Here is a 19,103-nt window from a genome sequence, read left to right as displayed (position 1 = left end):
CCTTATTACTAACTACAAGGGCAAAGTAAGCCGGACCCCATTGCAACGCTCGGGAGGTAATGCGTCTTGCATTCTTCTGCTCATGTGGAGCTTACGACTAAACTGCTGCAGATTCACAATCTCGTGTGTGCGTGCTTCGGGAGGCTGCACGGATTTTCTTCTAGGTGTTCTGTCAACCCAGGCCATAAGGCATGAGCATCGGAGAAGAGCCCAGCTGGCTGTTAGGAATCGTGAGATGCATAGATGGGAGGAATGGAGAGGCCAGGCTTTTCCACAGGTCCTGGAGAACTGCGCCTGGGCTACAAGTGTGGGGTGTCACCTAGCCGTGAGGCGGGGACTTTAACACTTAAAAGACCGAGGGGGAGGGCTTTTCTTCAGAGACTGATAGTGTTACTGCTTCCTAGTTTCAGATTAGTTGCCAAAAAATGTATATAGACAACCAGGGTTGTGTCACACCCAACCCACAGCACCCCAATGTGTACCTCCCCTCACATCACCCCATCTGTACCCCTCACAGCACGCCCAAACTACACCACCATTGTGGCGTTTTGTTTGTGTAAAGCTGACTGTGAAGTCATAAAAAAAAAATTGAAAATGGCAAATAAGTCAAACGGAAGGGGTTCAACAGGCTTGTCTAAGGTTATGGTTAAAGTTACAGAATTTAAGATGAAAGAAAGACAAACTTGCCTGTGGTGGGACTTTCTTATCAGCGGAATAAACATCATTTTTCTGACTTCAGATTTAAAACGTACACACAAACACACACATACACAGGGAGGGAGAGAGGGAGAGAGAGGGAGGGGTATAGGGAAGGAAGAAGAGAGGGAGGGAGGGGCAGAGGGAAGGAGGGAGGGAGGGAGGGACAAGCAAGTACAGCTCAGAGATTCTAACAAGACAGGTAATTTCTCTTCTTGCTTATGTGAGGTTCACGTGAGAAGGCTGCTCTCTCTTTGATGCTCTTCTGACCTCTCCACAAAGGCTCAGCACCCCGGCCAATATGCTATGAAGGGGCCCCGACTGAATGCCTCTGAGGATGAGTGTGTGAGGGCCTTGAGGTAACCACGGTCAGGAATCAGCTTTGAGGCCATGTGAGAAGGGAGAGACGGCTTCTTGGTTTATGTGAAAGACAGGCCATTTTCCTTGTCCAGGAGATCTGGTATTTTTACCTCAGCTTTTCTTCCTCCAGCTTCCTCCCAGACAGCAAAATCACATCCAATATGTCCGGTCTAGACATCCACCCCACCTTGAACACTAATGCATGTGATGACTACTGCTGATACAATGTTCATAATGTTAGCCCAGTAGGAATGGTGGCCTGGTGCTGGAGGGAAAAAAGCCTTAGGAGTGCACAGTTCAGGCCCAACGCCCCAACTCATGAGCAGTACTCACCCTGCCTTATCCCTCCTCCTCCCATCAGAAACTCCTTCCTAGTCTACATTTCAGCCGCAGAATATAAACGCCTGTTTTACCTTGTATTCTGAAGGCCGACCTCAAACTTGGGAGGTTTGGCTAACCATCCCTAGAACACTGATCACCGAAATAAGGGTCTCTATAAAATCTATAGTGTCAGCTCAACAAGGGCCATCACTCGTGCTTATTTAGCAATATTAGAAGAAAATAATTAAGTAAACAAGAGCGATGTTTTTTGTTACAACATGCCGGATATACATTTCGTAAGTAAAATTTCATCAAGACTCGTTGAACAAGGAGAATGATTTAATGAAACACTGACTGGTTGAAGCCATGCTTTCTTTTAAAGTGGCAGGGGATTTGTTCACAGCGCTGCTTTTACAGCGGCAAAGGCATCATGTACACCACTCCCTCCCTCCACCCACTTGCCAAATAAAATCCCTAATATTATCTTCAAAAGGTAATAAAATGTGCCCAGAGCGGACACACACTGAGAGAGGAGATAAGGGTCAAGTTAGTTATCATTTCCGATAGATATCATTATTTGAAGTACCCACCTCCCTACAACGAAGCTCACAAACTCGGCTTATAAATTAGTGTTGTAAAAATATTTGCCGGCAGAAGTGGGGATCAATGGGAGGACCCGACAACCTAATTTATTAGCCTCAGTGTTTTTCCTCTGATGGCACAGGCTCTGGTAAGAGTAAAATCAGGAAAACAAATGCACGTGTTCGACACGGCGGTAAAACCAGAAGCCTGGTGTCAGGATTGTTCATCGCCCAGTTGGCGTGGTAAGCCTTTGCGTCATGTTCAGGAGTAGGCTGTTGGCTGGCGCTAACACAGCACACATTTTTATTAGGCATGGCTGTCCTGAAGGGGCCAGTCTAGATGAAAGAAAGCATCAGGGGCGGCAAGCCGATAAGCCCGGTCCCCCAAACTAGAGACTTTATGGGCCTTTTGAACGTAACTGACTATAAGCTAGGCCTCCATGGTGCTAAGAAGGACCTCAGATGCTTAAGCCAACCAAGGACCAAGACCAAATGGACAAGATAAAGCTCAATACTTACTCTCATCTTTTGGGCCCCCCAAAAGGAAACATCCCTCCCTCAAAATATCCACGCATTGGGGGTTGGACTGTGTCTGCTGTGTCTTCCAAGCTCCCTGTCTACCCTGATCCTTAGGCAGGGCAGCGACTTTCTGGTCTCAAAGGTGTAAGTCCCCAAGTCTCAGTTTCTCTTGTCCTCTTCCCTTAGTCCTGTAGCCTCTGAATGAACCGGTCATCATGCATTTTCAGAAGAAAAGAACATTGTTCGCCCACAAAGAAAGAAGAATTTAAGTCCAGAAAAGTGGTCTTTAAATGCAAAAAGGTCACCAGCTCCAGGGAGCAGTGCCATGGGTTTTAATGAAGACTTCAGTGTGCAGGAACAAAGGCAACTGCATTAGGCTGGGATCCAATTGTATTTCTTTACTAGTAACAGCACACCTACCCTCTCTTCTCTTTGAAACACACACACACACACACACACACACACACACACACACACACACACACAAAACCAGGTAATCAGAAAAGGGGCCTTAAAGAGACATAGCAGCTCTGGTTAACCTTTTAAACTCATTAGACGCTCAGGGGGATTAAGAAAAAAAAAAAGGAGTGGGTTGTTTAAAAAGCACCTGGTTTTTTGTTTTGGTACAAACAAAGGGAATCTATTAAACCTACACGAAGAATCTGTTTGATCATGATAAAGATTACAGATGTTGGTACACATCAGCCCCTGCTAGCCGTTGTAAACGGGAATTTACTGCGAATTGCTCTTTGATTGAGGACATTTCCTCCGTGCCAAGAAGACTGGGCTCTAAAGAAACTCTAACCAGAGAAAAACATTGAAATTCACATTTGCAGATGCTTTCTGATAAGTCAGTCCCTGAAGCCAGGCTCATTTGGGGCTCTCCTCCTGGCGGGGGTGGTGGGGATACAGAGGAAGTACAGGTGTCAACCGTTTGTTCTGCTCAAGGAAGTCACACAGGCAGCTCGGGTGGGGCTCTGAGTTTACTTGTTCCTTAAAGGAGCTCAGAAGTCCCGCCCAGACCTGTCAATCATTTTGGGAACCCTCTGTTCCTTAAAAGATGGGACCTTAGTCATCTACTAAGGCGAGGGACATAGCTATCTACTAAGGGGAGGAGCCTAGCCATCTACTAAGGCGAGGGGCTTAGCTATCTACTAGGGGAGGAGCTTAGCCATCTACTAAGGGGAGGCTTAGCCATCTACTAAGGGGAGGAGCTTAGCCATTTACTAAGGGGAGGAGCTTAGCCATCTACTAAGGGGAGGAGCTTAGAAGAGATGGCAGGAAGCTGCCACTCCCTAACAGAGGTTCTGGTTTGGTTCATCTAGACCTGCAGCTCAGTAGCAGAATTTGATTTCTCTTTTGTTTCCTGTGCAACACGATCAGCGTTGACTCCTGCTCACTTAGGGAAGCGGATGCTTGACCCACATCGCTGTGCTGACTAGGTTTCTCTACCTCCATTGAGGCCCTGCCCACGCAAGGATGGGCTCTGACTGCGGACGGGTTGAGTACATTGGTGATCCTTCAGCTCACCGCACCCAGTGGGATCCATGTTTCTACAATCATTTTCTGTTTGTCATTTGTAATTTTGGGGCCAGGCCACCTTCACAAACCAGTCTTCCCAAGCACCCGACTGAGCCAAGAGCCTTAGGAAAGATGCCTACCGACTTTCCATTCCTTTTGACTTTATTCTGAGTTTACTTATTTTCTTTGGCTATCGTTTTAGAAACCCTTCCTCGGCAGGGTGGATAGGAAGACAATGACTGAAATATCTGACGGTTATAAATGTTCACGAGGAAGAGAGTATGGAGCCTGGTTAGTGCTAAGTTCTGAGCTGCTACCGTGCTACCTAATGAGTTATAAATCTCCTCCGGCCTCGGTTTCCTTTCTTGGCACTTCTTGCCTTCCAGGGCTGCTATATCAAAGGTTCCCCCTTCTCAGGGTGTTCACAGGCAGCAGGTCCTAGTCCACAAGGCAGGGCGGCGGCACAGCATTTTTAAAGGGCAGGCGTGACCAGCGGCTCATGAAATCAATTTTGTGGCTCGTGACTGCCATTTGTGTGTCATATAAACTAGACTAAGGTAAACGGAGTAGAAAATATCACGGCGCGGGCTGGGGTGACAGTGCTTCCTGAGATGTTCGTTTCTGAGCATGTGGGTGTGCGGAGGCGGACACATGACCCACAAGGCATCAGGATCTCAGTGTGGAGTCTGTCTGGTCGGCCAGGGATCGGTTTCAAACCAGTGTGACCCAGAGCATCAGGAGATGGCACTGGAAACCCTGGCTGTGCAGCTGCTGGGCCTGACTCTTCAGCGAACGAGGGCTGGGGGATGGTTGAGAGGCTGGGAAGAAGTCAGAGGAGGATGAAAACTTGGGTCAGGTTGACAGTAAGCATGTGCACTGCACACGCTATCCTGGGGTCTTCACACTGCACACGCTATCCTGGGGTCTTTACACACTACAGGTCTATCCTGGGGTCTTTACGCACTGCACAGTCTATCCTGGGGTCTTCACACACTGCACACTCTATCCTGGGGTCTTCACACACTGCACAGTCTATCCTGGGGTCTTCACACACTGCACAGTCTATCCTGGGGTCTTCACACACTGCACAGTCTATCCTGGTGTCTTTACACACTGCACAATCTATCCTTGGGTCTTCACACTGCACACGCTATCCTGGTGTCTTTACACACTACAGGTCTATCCTGGGGTCTTTACACACTACAGGTCTATCCTGGGGTCTTTACACACTACAGGTCTATCCTGGTGTCTTTACACACTGCTACAGTCTATCCTGGGTCTTCACACACTGCACAATCTATCCTGGGGTCTTCACACTCCACAGTCTATCCTGGGGTCTTCACACACTGCACACTGGGGTGCTATCTGGGGTCTTCACACACTGCACAGTCTATCCTGGGGTCTTCACACACTGCACAGTCTATCCTGGGGTCTTTACGCACTGCACAGTCTATCCTGGGGTCTTCACACACTGCAGGTCTATCCTGGGGTCTTCACACACTGCACAGTCTATCCTGAGGTCTTTACACACAGCAAGTCTATCCTGGGGTCTTTACCCATTCACAGTTTCTCTGAATTGTTTATATCAACCAACTAGCATCTTGGAGACAGGCATGACAAGGTTCCGTGCTTCTAGTGTCTGGTGACCACGTTCTACAAGGACACAAATCTGAGCACTGCTTTATGACGCATTCTTGGGAACAGATCCACAGAGCACTTGCACAAAAGGAGGGTGGGAACTCATGGAACAGCACCAAGTCCTGGTGATGTCAAGGTGTGTTAGTCTCTGCTCAGATGTGCTTCCAAACCATTCCCAGCAGAGCCAGGAATCGTCTTAATGCAGCTTCTTTATTTAGAGTTCTTTTATTTACACAAGCACACAACCATCCCTTAAAAGAATTACTGAAAGTAGCATGGGGCACACTTCCAGATCCTATCACCCGAGGATGTGAGCGCACTTTACAGACACACCAGTGTCTTCAACGGCCCGTTTCTGAGATTCAAAGCCCTTGGGATTCGAACTCTTACTTCTACTGTAACCAGGCTTTGAGTACTCAGAGGGATCTTAAGTGATTGGAAGCGTTCTTCCTTTTTTTTTCTTAAAAGGGTTGCCTTTTTATCTTTAAAAAAATGTGTCAGAATATAAGTACAACATGAAATCTATGCCTTAATCATTATTATTATTATTATTATTATTATTATTATTATTATTATTATTATCGCGTTTACTTACGTGAGGTTGCACATGCACACGTGTGCCAGGGTTTACTTGTAGAGCTAAGAGAACAACTTTCAGGTCAGTTTTCGCCTTCCGCCATGCCGGTAATGAGGATCAAATTCAGGTCACCCGGCTTAGCAGCGTGCACCTTTACTCACTGAGCCATCTCTTGTCCCTCCCGTCTCCTGGTCCCTCCCCCTTCTGGATCATTTTAAATCTCATAGAAGTGGCCCTAAGTGTTTTTACACTCTTTTATAGTGGTCATCACCAATCACAGGGCTTTTATTTTTCTTAAAACTTTAATCCCCATCCCCATTAAACAAAACCACTTCCCATCCTTCGGTCCCTAATGGACACCATTGACTCTGGGTCTCCATGGACTTAAACACTCTTCCTGGGATCAGAACCGTTCACTCTCCGTTATCTGGGAATGGCTGGTTTCAAGCTACACGATGGCTTTTAGAGGATACTCACGTTGTACCACGCATCAGAATCTCCTCCCCTCTTAAAGCTGAGTGACTGAGTGTTTGTGTAAACCACATGTTGTCCTCAGCTATTCATCTGTTGATGGCACTCAGGTGGCTTCCACCCCCTGGCTACAGTGAATACCACTGCTACGAACTGGAATGAACAAATATCTCTGGTGTATCCTGCATTTGGTTCATATGTGTGTGTGCACATGAGTGTACAGACACACACACACACACAGTGGAATTGCTGGAAAATGTTATAGTCCTATTATCAGTCTTGTCAGGAGTCACCGTGCTCCTGTGTAAAATGGTGGCTGTACTATTTTACGTTCCCATAGTAAAACCCAGCGTTCTAATTTCTCCACAAACTCATCGCACTGGGGCGGTGCTCTATTCTGACTTGCACCCTACACGTCAGGGTGGGAAGCTCTAGCCTTCAGAGGCCATAGGCTCAGAGCCCACATTCCTCTTCTCTGGAGTGTTGGGTTCCTTGTACTCTACAGTACACAAGCAAGCACTCAGAGGCCCATTCCCTGCACATGCTCAGAAAGCACAGCGGCTTGGCCCTTTCTCCTCTGTCTCCTCTCTGTATTTCTCACGTCAGGAATGAGAATATGTGTGTGTGTGTGTGTGTGTGTGTGAGAGAGAGAGGGCGGGGGAGGGGAGAGAGGGGAGAAAGGGGAGAGAGAGGTGTGTGTGTGAGAGAGAGAGAGAGAGAGAGAGAGAGAGAGAGAGAGAGAGAGAGAGAGAGAGAGAGAGAGAGAGAGAGAGAGAGAGAGAGAGGAGAGAGAGAGAGGGGAGAGAGAGAGAGGGGGAGGGAGGGAGAGAGAAGAGAGAGGAGAGGGGGGGGGAGAGAAGGGGAGAGGGGGGGAAAGAGAGGGGGAAGAGGGAGAGGGAGAGGGAGAGAGAGAGAGAGAGAGAGAGAGAGAGAGAGAGAGAGAGAGAGTGTGTGTCTGTGTGTCAGTCACAGAGTGTGAAAACAAATCCGAAATAAAAGCCCCCAAAGCCAGCCTGGAGTTGAATCCACCTGAGTATCAGAGCAGTGGGCGGGACCAGGCTCCCGGGGTCCAAAGCTTCGGGCTGCAGACCTGTGAGGTCAGGCCCTAGGCTGCCTGTGGCTGTCTCACTAGAAGATAGTGATTACTCAGTAAAGACCTTCTGAATTATACTGGGTGAAACTGTAAAGCAAGTGGACAGGGAACTAAGCTAAAAGCTTCCCGGTGTGTACGTAATCCAGGCTCTAGACACTGCCTAAACATCTTCGGCTATGGGACAGAGAGGAAGAACAGACAATCAGCCTGGGAGGAAATGGCGACACAGACCTCTACCACCTCCTCAGCCACAGACTGGGGCCTGTGTGGAGCACTCAGCCCGCCCTGAGGTACTTAGCCTCCATCCACTGCGGTTCTCAGTGGCAAAGGTGATGCCCTCACTGCCTGCCTGGAAGCACATAGGGATGCAGACCTTCCCTAGTCTCTCCCACTTGCTAAACGTCCAGATCGGGAGAGCATCTACAAAGCATCTACAAGCTCTGCAAGTCTCCTGCCTCAGCGCCATGGAAGACCTTGCATGGAGAGGATTATCCCCAAAAGGGGGAAATTCCCTTATCACGCTTACAACCGTGCTTCCTTATACAGGGCTCTCGCTCACTGAATATCATGCACTTATCAATGGACAAGAGTGTAATGCCAGGGAGGCTGAATCCAGAGTGAATCTGGATATATTATTATAGACTCTTTCCCTGGTCTGTCTGTTGTCGCCCGTCTGTCTGTCTCTCCTTCTCTCATGTACATACGCTCATGCATGCACTCAAAAATATCTATGGAAATACGTGTTGAAAATGTCTGCTGAAGTGTGCCCTATTGGTTAAAGGATCAACCCTTTCATCCAATTAGAAAAAAAAAAAACTAGCAATAAAATTAAAAAAGCAATTAAACCTCAGTGCTCCTGTAAAAGAAGCGTGTGTGTGTGGATGCTGTAACTTGCATACCTGAGGTATGATTGACATTTTCTTCCTTAAATCGTGAAGTCCAATTTCAGTCGTCAAGATCTTATCAATCCAGATTTTCCCCTCAGGTTCTGACAACCTGAAGAGGGCTGAGATGAGGGAACTTTTTCCAGCTCCAGTTCTTCCCACAATTCCAACCTATAATGAGATCCAGGGGGAGGGGTTAAACGTTAACCATCTACAACCGGGCCTAGGTGAGCATGCTCACTTTCAAAGGTGAGTTATGACGCTATCTGTAAAGTTCCCAGCCTCAGTTCTGCAGGCCCGTGAGCAGGGCATTTCCTCATGGTGGATGCTGAACTGGCCTTGTGGGATGGCCACTAGCATCCCTGGACTGTCCTTTCCAGAAATGCATAGCAGCCTCTAAAGTGTGGCAACCTAAGATGTCATCTTGGCAACGTATCCCTGGGTAAGACACAAGAGTCACGTGAATGGCAGGGATAAGCTGGCAGCTTCCACAGTAGCTTATGAGAAGATGGCTTCTCATGGGTGCCATTTCCAAGGTCTGGGTTTGTGGGACCTTGAGAACTGCTTGGGTAATCCCAGAGGACTTAACTGCTTACTCTAGAAGGGTGACACATAACAAATCGTGTCTCCCAGTGTCCTACCTCTTACAATGAATTCACCTTTGATAGGGAAACTGTATCACTTGCAGTTATTAACTCTCTGGTTATATGTTGTGGCTCTAGAGAAAATACCTTCACGTTTGCAGACGAGGGTCTTAAGAGCCAGTAACCAGTAGCCCAAACATGCATAATGAGACCAACAACACCACAAATAGTTCTTGCTATTTACATGGGGCCTTTCATCTGTGCAGTTCAAAAGACATTTTACAAACCAATTAATACTTATGATCGCCCCTTGGGAAAGATTCGTGTGAAGAATCATTCCTCTTATTAAAGTCAGAGCAGGGAAGAATGAAGTGTACTGACAATGAGATCAAAGGATCAATAGAACGCAGGTGAATATTGGTCAGGGGCAAAAAACTGAATTGTAAGAAACTGGTTTTGGGAGTGTACGCTAAAACCCTGGGCAGGAAACTAGCCTTCTCTCCAGCGAGCTTGCTCAACAGGTGAGGGCATCCAAGGAGATGACATCATCCTTGTTAAAAGTCTGGAGTCGATGAAGGGCACGGACACGCTTTCTGTCACGTGGAAATTAATTCAGTGGATTAAAAAAAAACTCGCCATTTTTAACAGTGAGGGGCCAAACCGAACTAGATGCTGGGGGTTTTACGTTGTATCGTTTGAAGTGTTTTCTAATACAACGGCCTTTCAGAAAGAGTGAGGGAGAACACGTTAAGAAGGCTGGCTCTAGTCTTCAAATCTCCGTGGATGTTATCCACCGTACGGGCCACAGGAGCCTACACCTTGCAGAAGGGTTGGATTCTCTGCATGGGTGTGCCTCTGCGTACACATGCATGTTCCTCTCGTCTCTGGATATTCACTCATACAGACTGCCACACGTGAAGGCAGAGGTAGACCCATGTTTGTGACATGTGGAAAACTGACGCACAGGTGAAAACCCAGAGTCCGTGAGGGACCGTCTGGATGTGGCCATAGACAGAGAAGGCCCACTGTAGTCTGTGAGGGACCGTCTGGATGTGGCCATAGACAGAGAAGGCCCACTGTAGTCTGTGAGGGACCGTCTGGATGTGGCCATAGACAGAGAAGGCCCACTGTAGTCTGTGAGGGACCGTCTGGATGTGGCCATAGACAGAGAAGGCCCACTGTAGTCTGTGAGGGACCGTCTGGATGTGAGGGACCGGGATGTGGCCATAGACAGAGAAGGCCCACTGTAGTCTGTGAGGGACCGTCTGGATGTGGCCATAGACAGAGAAGGCCCACTGTAGTCTGTGAGGGACCGTCTGGATGTGGCCATAGACAGAGAAGGCCCACTGTAGTCTGTGAGGGACCGTCTGGATGTGGTCGTAGACAGAGAAGGCCCACTGTAGTCTGTGAGGGGCCGTCTGGATGCGGCCAGTCTACAGAACCATTAACTCTAAACCTAAGTGAGGATAACTGAAAGCAAAATAAACTGAACAGAAACGGACTACGTGCGCCTATGAAAGCCAATAAACTACCATTCAAAAGATTTTTCTCCAGCAACTGATGGAGTTTCCACAGATGCCAAAGGGGAAGAAAGACCTTCGCCAAGTTCAGGGTCACACTACAAAGTGACCCATGGAAATGAACCAGTTTTAGCTCTTTCAGTTGCCTGTTTTCCCCAATTTGGACAAGGTTCACCTCCAACTGTCACGGCGGCAACACGTTAGACTTTAAAAAAAGGTTATGTGTATGTCCGTGCTCGTGAGTGTGTGCATGTGAGCATGGGTGCCTGAGGAGGCGGGGCCCTGGACGAGCAGCGGTGAGCTGCCTACTATGGGTGCTGAGCCACCTTTCCAGACCCGATGAGTTGGACTTTCCGTGTGGCTCAATCTCTATACCCCATGCTCAGTAGGACCAAGTCACAGGCTTGGCAGAACTGGCATCCAATGTTTCACTCAAATTAGCTGCTGCTATGGACCTCCCCACAGTGTCTTAGCTTCTTCCCTGGCAAGATCCTAGGCTCTATCTGCCCATCTTACTTCCTCCCAGCCAGCCTGGCAACGAACTCCAAAGAGCCTCTGTTCTCTAAGTCGATCCCTTTGTTTTTAATTCCTCAGCGACCTGCTGAACGCAGGGGCCACATTAAAATAAAACAAACAAACAAACAAACCCGGCCCAATTAAAACCGGTGCAATCCATCTGGAAAGTAAACAAATATTAACCCTCATTTGGACACTCTTGACTTCTGTCAAGAGTGACACTTCCCGTGCGGATGCACGCGCGTACACGTATGTACATGTCTTAGCTGTGTGTTCCTAAGATGTAAACTCATATAATTTAAACAAAATGAAGTTAATGTGAGTGCTGTGGCCATTTACGGGTTCGTATAAACATCGAAGGCCCGTGGGATATAGTATCCAGGACCGATTATTCAACAGATCTCTTACTTGTGGATGTTTCCACTGCTGACAAAATATTTTGATGCTATAAACGATGTCGTGTTAAGTAGCCTTGAAGCTACACCTTTCCCAAACAACCTTAATGATATCCCTAAAATAAATCCTTAGGCACGGAACTACTGAGCAATGGGTATGAGCACTTCAAAAGGAGCGAGTCCTGCCAAGCCACCTCTGGAAGCAGGTTCTTGGTCTCTACTGGCAACCATCGCCTTGCACATCCCCACCCCCCATTCCCCCAATGGAAAAGTCACAACTTTTTTTTTCCTAGTCAGCATTAATTTGATTCCCCAAAGAAGGATCCTGTCCTCCATTTGTCTCTCACTAAGAGCAGGTGACCACTGGTGGCATCTTCTTCCTGTCGTTTCCTACTGGGCTCTCTGGGTACTCACATCTCAGATGCAGCGCTGTTCCTGATGTCTTACCCAGAAAACCTCCATGTCCCGCTCCTGATCAGCTCTTCTACCCCTAGCATCACAGACACTTGGTCGTGCCTAGCAGGTGACAGTGAGTGCAATTCCTCCCGTCCAAATTCCTTTCACACTGATTTCTACCTGCCCACGTCATATGCAGCTGCATTTTCTGTCATGTTTCAGGGCAAAAAACAGCAATTCCACGAGAGAGTTAAAAGTTCGTCTCAGGCTTGAGAGATTTATGAAATTATCCCGAAAATGTTCATGTATATAATATGCAAGTCAGAGAGGACAGACCTAACAGATAAATGCTATACTCAGGACTAGGACTGTAAGGTGGGGACAGCCACTCCCTTTCTTGGGGCAGATGTATTATGTAGTGTAAGTGGCTAAGCCACCTTACTCCTTGATAAGGACAGCCAAATCCGATCATATACTTTAGTGTTGCTGTCTGCGCTGGGGTACTGCAGATGTGCGGTTCTATGACTCTTAGTTTTGCAAAGCAGAGAAGAGAAAGTTCTTAAGGACCTGTGCCCCGATCAGGCATATCTGAGCCTATAATTGTCAGAGAGGGACTAAAGCTTGGGTCAACCTCTGTGTTGTCCATTGTATGGGGAGCTCCCTAGGGTTAGGAGGTGGGACAACATTAGGAGACTTGCCAAGCAAAACACAGTTATTCACAGGACAAACTGGCACCGTGGCACAGGGTAAGAGAGAAGATGGGTCATCTGCAAAGTAGAATAGAAGTGCTGTCCAGTCTAGGGCAAGCGCTGTCCAGTCTAGGGCAGTGAAACTACTTTTAAAACAATGTGAGTGTTGGGGAAGTGCGTCAACTTGTGTCACAACTTGTAAGACAGTGTGCTATCATTTAATCACCAGAGTTCAGGGTTGGGATGAGGGTAAAATCAGGTCATCGGACAGAGCAAACAAATTTCCGACTGAGCCATCTCACCAGCCCCAAAGATCACTTTTATATGCCATGAAGTAATGAGAAGAGTCGAAATCTGGCAGTTCGTGGGCTGGTATGTAACAGACACTGCTCCCAGGGAATGGCGGGATGGCAGGCAGGGACAGTCTATGACCGACAGAAAGATGCAACTTCATGCCTCACCATGGGATCAGGAAGAATTTCATCACCTCATGATGGACAGAATTTAAAAGTTAAAAAAGGGGGAAGGGGTTGGGCTTTGATAAAAGCACGTGGGAGGCAGAGGCAGGTGGATCTCTGAGTTCAAGGCCAGCCTGGTCTACAGAAGGAGTTCCAGAATATCCAGGGCTACAGAGAGAAAACCTCTCTGTCTGTCTGTCTGTCTGTGTATGAATGTATGTATATAGAGCGTGTGCATGCACACACACACACACACACACGCACACACACACACACACACACACACAGAGTCGTGACTCTCATGTGCCATCCCAGGGGAGGGTGAGGTACCCACGGCATCCATTTTAAGGTGTAGGGAAGTTTCACAGTAATCAGGAAATTACTCATGAGATAGAATGCTTAACTGGGGAGCTCACTAAAATGCTAGAGTGTCTGTATCCTACCGAGTTCCCGCATGTGACCCTGCATGCAAGTTCCTAGGCTCATCTAGGACCAAGGGACGGGCTAGGGAAGTGCAAGTCCCACACATGAGAGAGAAGAGGACTCTCTGAGAAAACGTTATGTAAGAAGGGAGAAAAGGTAGGAAACTAATATTTTTTGCGCATTATAGCGAGGCCCGGCACACATGTGTAAAAATGTATTATCGAAGTAATAGCTTTGAGCAAGAAAAAAAAAATAAAAAGATAACACACCCAAATCAATCTACTTCTAGAATTGGAAAATGCTTTCGAATGGCCCAGTACTCTCTCAGATGATCAAATCAACCACAAAATCACCTAAATGAAAAAGGCAGCCAGTGTTCAGAAGCTAACCAGAGACCTGAGGTGCTACGGAGTTCATTTTTGTTCTTTCCAGAAATTAGGAACCCGGTTAGTCACGATTACAGTTTCATTTTTTCCCGTAACTTCCGGGGATCTCAGAGGAAGCCACTGGAAGAGAATGAACCTGTGGTCTTGGCAATTCCCCTAATCCAACACTGAAGGGGCAGCCAGTCATGGGGGGCTGGGATTAGATACAAAGAGGATCCCCACAGACACAGGTGAAAGAGAACATGGTACTACTGCCTCAGAATGTGCATAAACTAAGGCAGTAGACACGGGGCTGGGGTGCACAAGACACGGGTCGAAAACGGAGTTATTACAGATATAATTCAGCCTTCAAATTCAACTTCCTGTCCAACCTTTCAGCATCTTAGGTAATCCTATGATTTGGGGGTTTTTGTAGGCTCTAAGAATACAAGTCTGGGGGCTATATGTTGTTTTCCCAACTTGTTGAACAGAGTTCCTTATATAATAATCCATCTTCTGTGGCTTCCAAGGAAATTAAAGACACCTGCAAATTAAGAGAACTGCGCCCGCAACGTCAGATCTGATAAGCACGTTGTCTGCAAGCAAGCAGACATCCTACAGGGCTGTCAGGACACCACCGAGAGGCTCAGCTTTCATCAGAGCTGACGCTCACGCTTTTACCCACACAGTCACCCACCCGGTCTTCAGACCTACAAGGGAGCCGTGGGGATAATTAGGATCGGGCTTGTGCCAAGTGGCTTGCTACAGCTGCGTACGGCGTACCCTTTGGGCACCAAGTTGTACATTTATTCTTTCATGTCACAGTATATATCGCTCATTAAATCACAACTGCGATTAGGCCATTAAATGGGTTGGTGGTGGGGAGAGTTTAAAGGAGCAGCTTGTGAAGTATTTCACACTCCAGGGCTTGGGCATAGCACAGGGGCAGAACATTGACCTTTCACATGCAAATCCCTGAGCTCAGTGCACAGAAGCTAAGGGCACGGAGGGGGTAGGGTTCCCCATGCCCGTTCAGGAAAAGGGTTGTCTTGAGAAGTGTTTTGTTCAACTCTGAGGTTCCATCTCATAGCCATCAGAATGGCTAAGATCAGAGACTCAATAGACAGCGCGTGCTGGCTCGGATGCAGAGGAAGGGAACATTCCTCCATTGCTGGTGGGAGTGCAAACTCGTGCAACCGTTTTGGAAATCAATTTGGCAGTTTCCTCAGAAAACTGGGAATAGTTCTACCTCAAGACCCAGTTATCCCACTCCTGGGGATGTACCCAAAAGATGCTCCACTATGTTCATAGCAGCTTTATTTGTAACAGCCAGAAGCCAGAAACGATCTAGATGTCCGTCATCTGAAGAATGGGTGAAGAAAATGTGCTACATCGACACAATGGGATACGACTCGGCTACTAAAATACAAAGACATCACGAACTTTGCGGGCAAATGGATGGAACTTGGAAATGTCATCGGAACTTGAAAATATCATCCTGAGTGAAGTAACTCAGTCCCCAAAGGACATACATAAGTCCTCACTTATAAGTGGATATTAGCCATAAAATACGGGATACTAACACTCCACTCCACTCCACAGAACCAAAGAAGCCAAACAAGAGGAGGGACCAAGGGAGGATGCTTGAATCACACTCAGAAGGGGGAAGTCCTAAGAGGCAGATGGAGGGAGGGAACTGGAAGGGAGGGGGTGTGGGAAGGAGAATTGGGGGGGGGGGTTGAGGATCAGGTGTGGGGAAGGACAAGAGAAATGGCTGGATGACCATGGAAATCTACAATTGACAGGGGTGAGGAGGTGGGGGCATCTCCAGGATTAGACGGAGACCTAAGATAAAGGAGGCACCCAAGAATCAATGGGGGTGACCTTAGCTGTGACTCACAACCCTGGGGATATAGACCCTGAAGAGGCCACCCCCTGTAGCCAGGCAGGAACCCAATAGAGCGATAGAGACACAAAACTTTTAACTCAAAAATGTATCCTGTCGACAAGTAATGCAGGTACAGGGGAGGGAACAGAGACCGAGGGAATGGCCACCCAATAACAGGCCCAACTTGAGAACCATCCCATGGGCAAGCACCAATCCCTGACACTATTCATGGTACTCTGTTATGCTTGCAGACAGGAGCAAGTTGTCCTCTGAGAGGCTCCATCCAGCAAGCTGACTCAGACAGATGCAGACACCCACAGACAAACAGTGGATGGAGCTTGGGGACTCTTATGGAGGAAGAAGGGCCCCAAAGAGGGTAGGAACTCTACAGGAAGACCAGCAGTGTCAACTGACCTGGACCCTTGGGGCTCTCAAAAACTGAACCATCATACAGAGAACATACATGGGCCTCCCCGCTCATAGGTAGCAGATGTGCAGCCATACCTTCATGTGAGTCCCAAACAACTGGAATGGGGGCTGTCCCAAAAGGTGTTCCCTGTACGTGGGATATGTTTTTCTAGCCCAGCCGCCTTGTCTAGTCTCAGTGGGAGAGTAAGCACATAGCCTTACTGAGACTTGGAGTGAGTGAGTGTGTTTGTGTGTGTGTGTGTGTGTGTGTGTGTGTGTTACCCAGAGGGGCCCCCACCCACTCAGAGGAGAAGGGGAGGGGAGAAGTATTTTGGGGGGTGGGGGATGACTGGGAGGAGGGCATATAAAGTGAATAAGTAAAAAAAATTAAATTAAATTAAAAAAATAAAATAAGTGTTTTGCTATAGGCTTCTTCCTGCCTGTAACATCGCTTCTCATTCGCTCACATTCATAGCCAGCTGTCTTCAGTATGTACCACATGCCCTGCAGAATGCCAGGGTTCAGAATGTTCCCTAACCTCCAGAAGGAAGCCCCAGGACACAGTGAGCTATATCTAGAACTGCCAATCACGCTACAACTCTAAAACAGACAAACAAAAGCCTTTGGCAAAATACAAGGACGCATTCAATTTGGTTACTTTGCCCACTACTGTGTCAAAATACCCTGAGAGAAACAGAGAGACAGGGTTTGCCTTGGCTAGTCCACCATAATGAGGCACCCACAGCGGCGGGAACATGAGGTAGCTGGTCACACTGCCTTCCCAGTCACGGAACGCAGTGATGAAAGCTTACACAAGCTCGATTTCTCCCTTTTATAAAGTCCAGGACCCCAGCTCAGGGAATGGTGCCGCCCACAGTGGACCACTCTCCCTGAAGGAATTAACTGAAGAAGATACCCGTTCCCTGCCTCCACACCACCCACAGACATGACTAGAGATCTGTCTCCCATCAAGGTGACAACAATATATTAACTGTCACTCTCAACTGTTTCATGCAGTTCCTAAATTGTAGGAAAATAACACAAAATTCTCCATCATAACTATTTTAAGCAGGAGGTCAGTAGTGTTAATTACTTTTACACTGGTGTGCAGCCTCCATTGTTATCCGTATCCAGAGCTGTATAGTATGCAAAAAAAAAAAAAAAAAGATCAAAAACAAAACCAACAATAAACCTCCTGCACCAATCACCTGACTCCTTACTCCCTGCTCCCCTCTGTCCGGGTCTCTGGAAAACACCATCATCCTTCATGCCTCTGTGAGTTGGACAATTCCAGGCAGTACAGTGGGTTCACATAGGATTGCGTTTCTGTGACTTCTTTGGCCTTGGTGTAATGCCCCCAGGGTACATCCATGTTATAGAAAGCATTTGGAGTTTCCCTGCTTCCTTTCTAAGACCGAATACCATCCGTTGAGGCACCCAACGCACTTTGCCTATCCTCTCAATGGGGACCTAGGTTGCTCTCTCGCCTTTGGGTCATGGCGAGTGATTCTGCAATGAACACAAGTACAGCTTGTGAAAGAGGAGACTTCCGGGGAAGCAGAGATAGTTTATCTGAATGAAAAGGGCTGGGAAGTATCCTCGGGGAGAACTTAGTGAGAGAGTTACAGACTCGTGGCCACGGTCAGCCGTGCTGAGGCTCTGAAACAGGAGAGCATTGGAAGAGACAACTGCTATGTAAAGCATAAATGCTCGCCCCGAGGGGAGGGAAAGGGACACACTCTTCAAGTCCGGAGGACAAAGGGAGCTTCTAATTCTAACACGGTTTCCATGGTGCTGGCTCAGTAACCCCTGCCCTACCTGCCAGGGGGAATGAAGGCAGGCACTAAGCAGGACCACAAACTTGTCTTTCGATGGCAAGGGGGAGTCTGTGCTGGACTGTCCTGGTGCTGTTTGTATGCTATGCTAATTCTGCTTCCTCAAGAGGGGCTGCCCTACCACCACCACACATAAGTGATCTCACGGGAAGCTTCTCCCCATTTTCACTGGTCAGTAAAAGCGAGGGCCTGTGATTGGGCGGGGAGGGGGATGGGACAGGGGGTCTTCGAGAGTATGGGCTGGTAGAGAGGAGAAGAGGGAAGAGAGGGGAAGGAGAGAGGACTGAAGAGGAGGAGGAGGAAGCCAAGATGGAGCAGAACCACCTGACCAGGAGAAACCGCAAGGAGCAAGGGGTCTTATAGCTGGGGAATAGTTAGCATAGTGTTCAATCTGCCCAACCTGGCCTTATAGCTTATAATTATAATAACCGGATCGTGTGTCTTTAAATACAGGCTTATTGGGGTTGGAAATTCCAGCAACAAGGAGGAGGAGCTGCAAGGCCTCAGCAGTTGGCTATCAACTGCAGCTGGGGAGGAGGGAGAGCTCACAGGGGAGCACAGATTGACTCAGAGGCCAGGATAGCAGGTGCATGTGGGGGGAGCTGGGCTTTGTGTTTGGGAACGTGTTACTGTGGGGGGCGGGGGGAGCCATGACTGGAGAGGCATGTGGGGAAGTGCTTCTTATTGCCTGCTTTGTTACGGTCGGTCTGGTCTGCCCAAGAGTCTTCTCTGGCCCAGGATATGGGATATGAGAACCAGAGCTATTGCAAAAGGGGCCCTCACTGGCCGATCGGTCTGCAGCCTCCCAACAGCACAGAAAACACTGTAGCCTGGCTTTTGGCTACTTTGTGGATTCTTCTTTCTTCCACCCCTCTCCTCCCACCCCTCTCCTTCTACCCTATTAAACCCTGAACACTAGGGAGGAGAATGAAGGAGAAAGGGCGAATCCTTAGACGACTTCCTGC

General features: G+C 48.0%; 1 protein-coding gene across 1 annotated transcript in view; it reads right to left on the bottom strand.

Moving 5' to 3' along the window:
• Nucleotides 1-19,103, bottom strand: part of Abcc4 (ATP binding cassette subfamily C member 4) — a 232,806-nt gene that overhangs the window by 27,277 nt on the left and 186,426 nt on the right. The window contains exon 26 of the mRNA XM_032917695.1: nt 8,677-8,832. Coding sequence (XP_032773586.1) covers nt 8,677-8,832 — 156 coding nt within the window. The remainder of the gene's footprint in view (nt 1-8,676; nt 8,833-19,103) is intronic.

Source organism: Rattus rattus, chromosome 12 (assembly GCF_011064425.1).
Source record: "Rattus rattus isolate New Zealand chromosome 12, Rrattus_CSIRO_v1, whole genome shotgun sequence".
Classification (NCBI taxonomy): Eukaryota; Metazoa; Chordata; class Mammalia; order Rodentia; family Muridae; genus Rattus; species Rattus rattus.
Note: the sequence above shows the minus strand (reverse complement) of the source record. Positions and strands in the feature narration are given on the sequence as shown.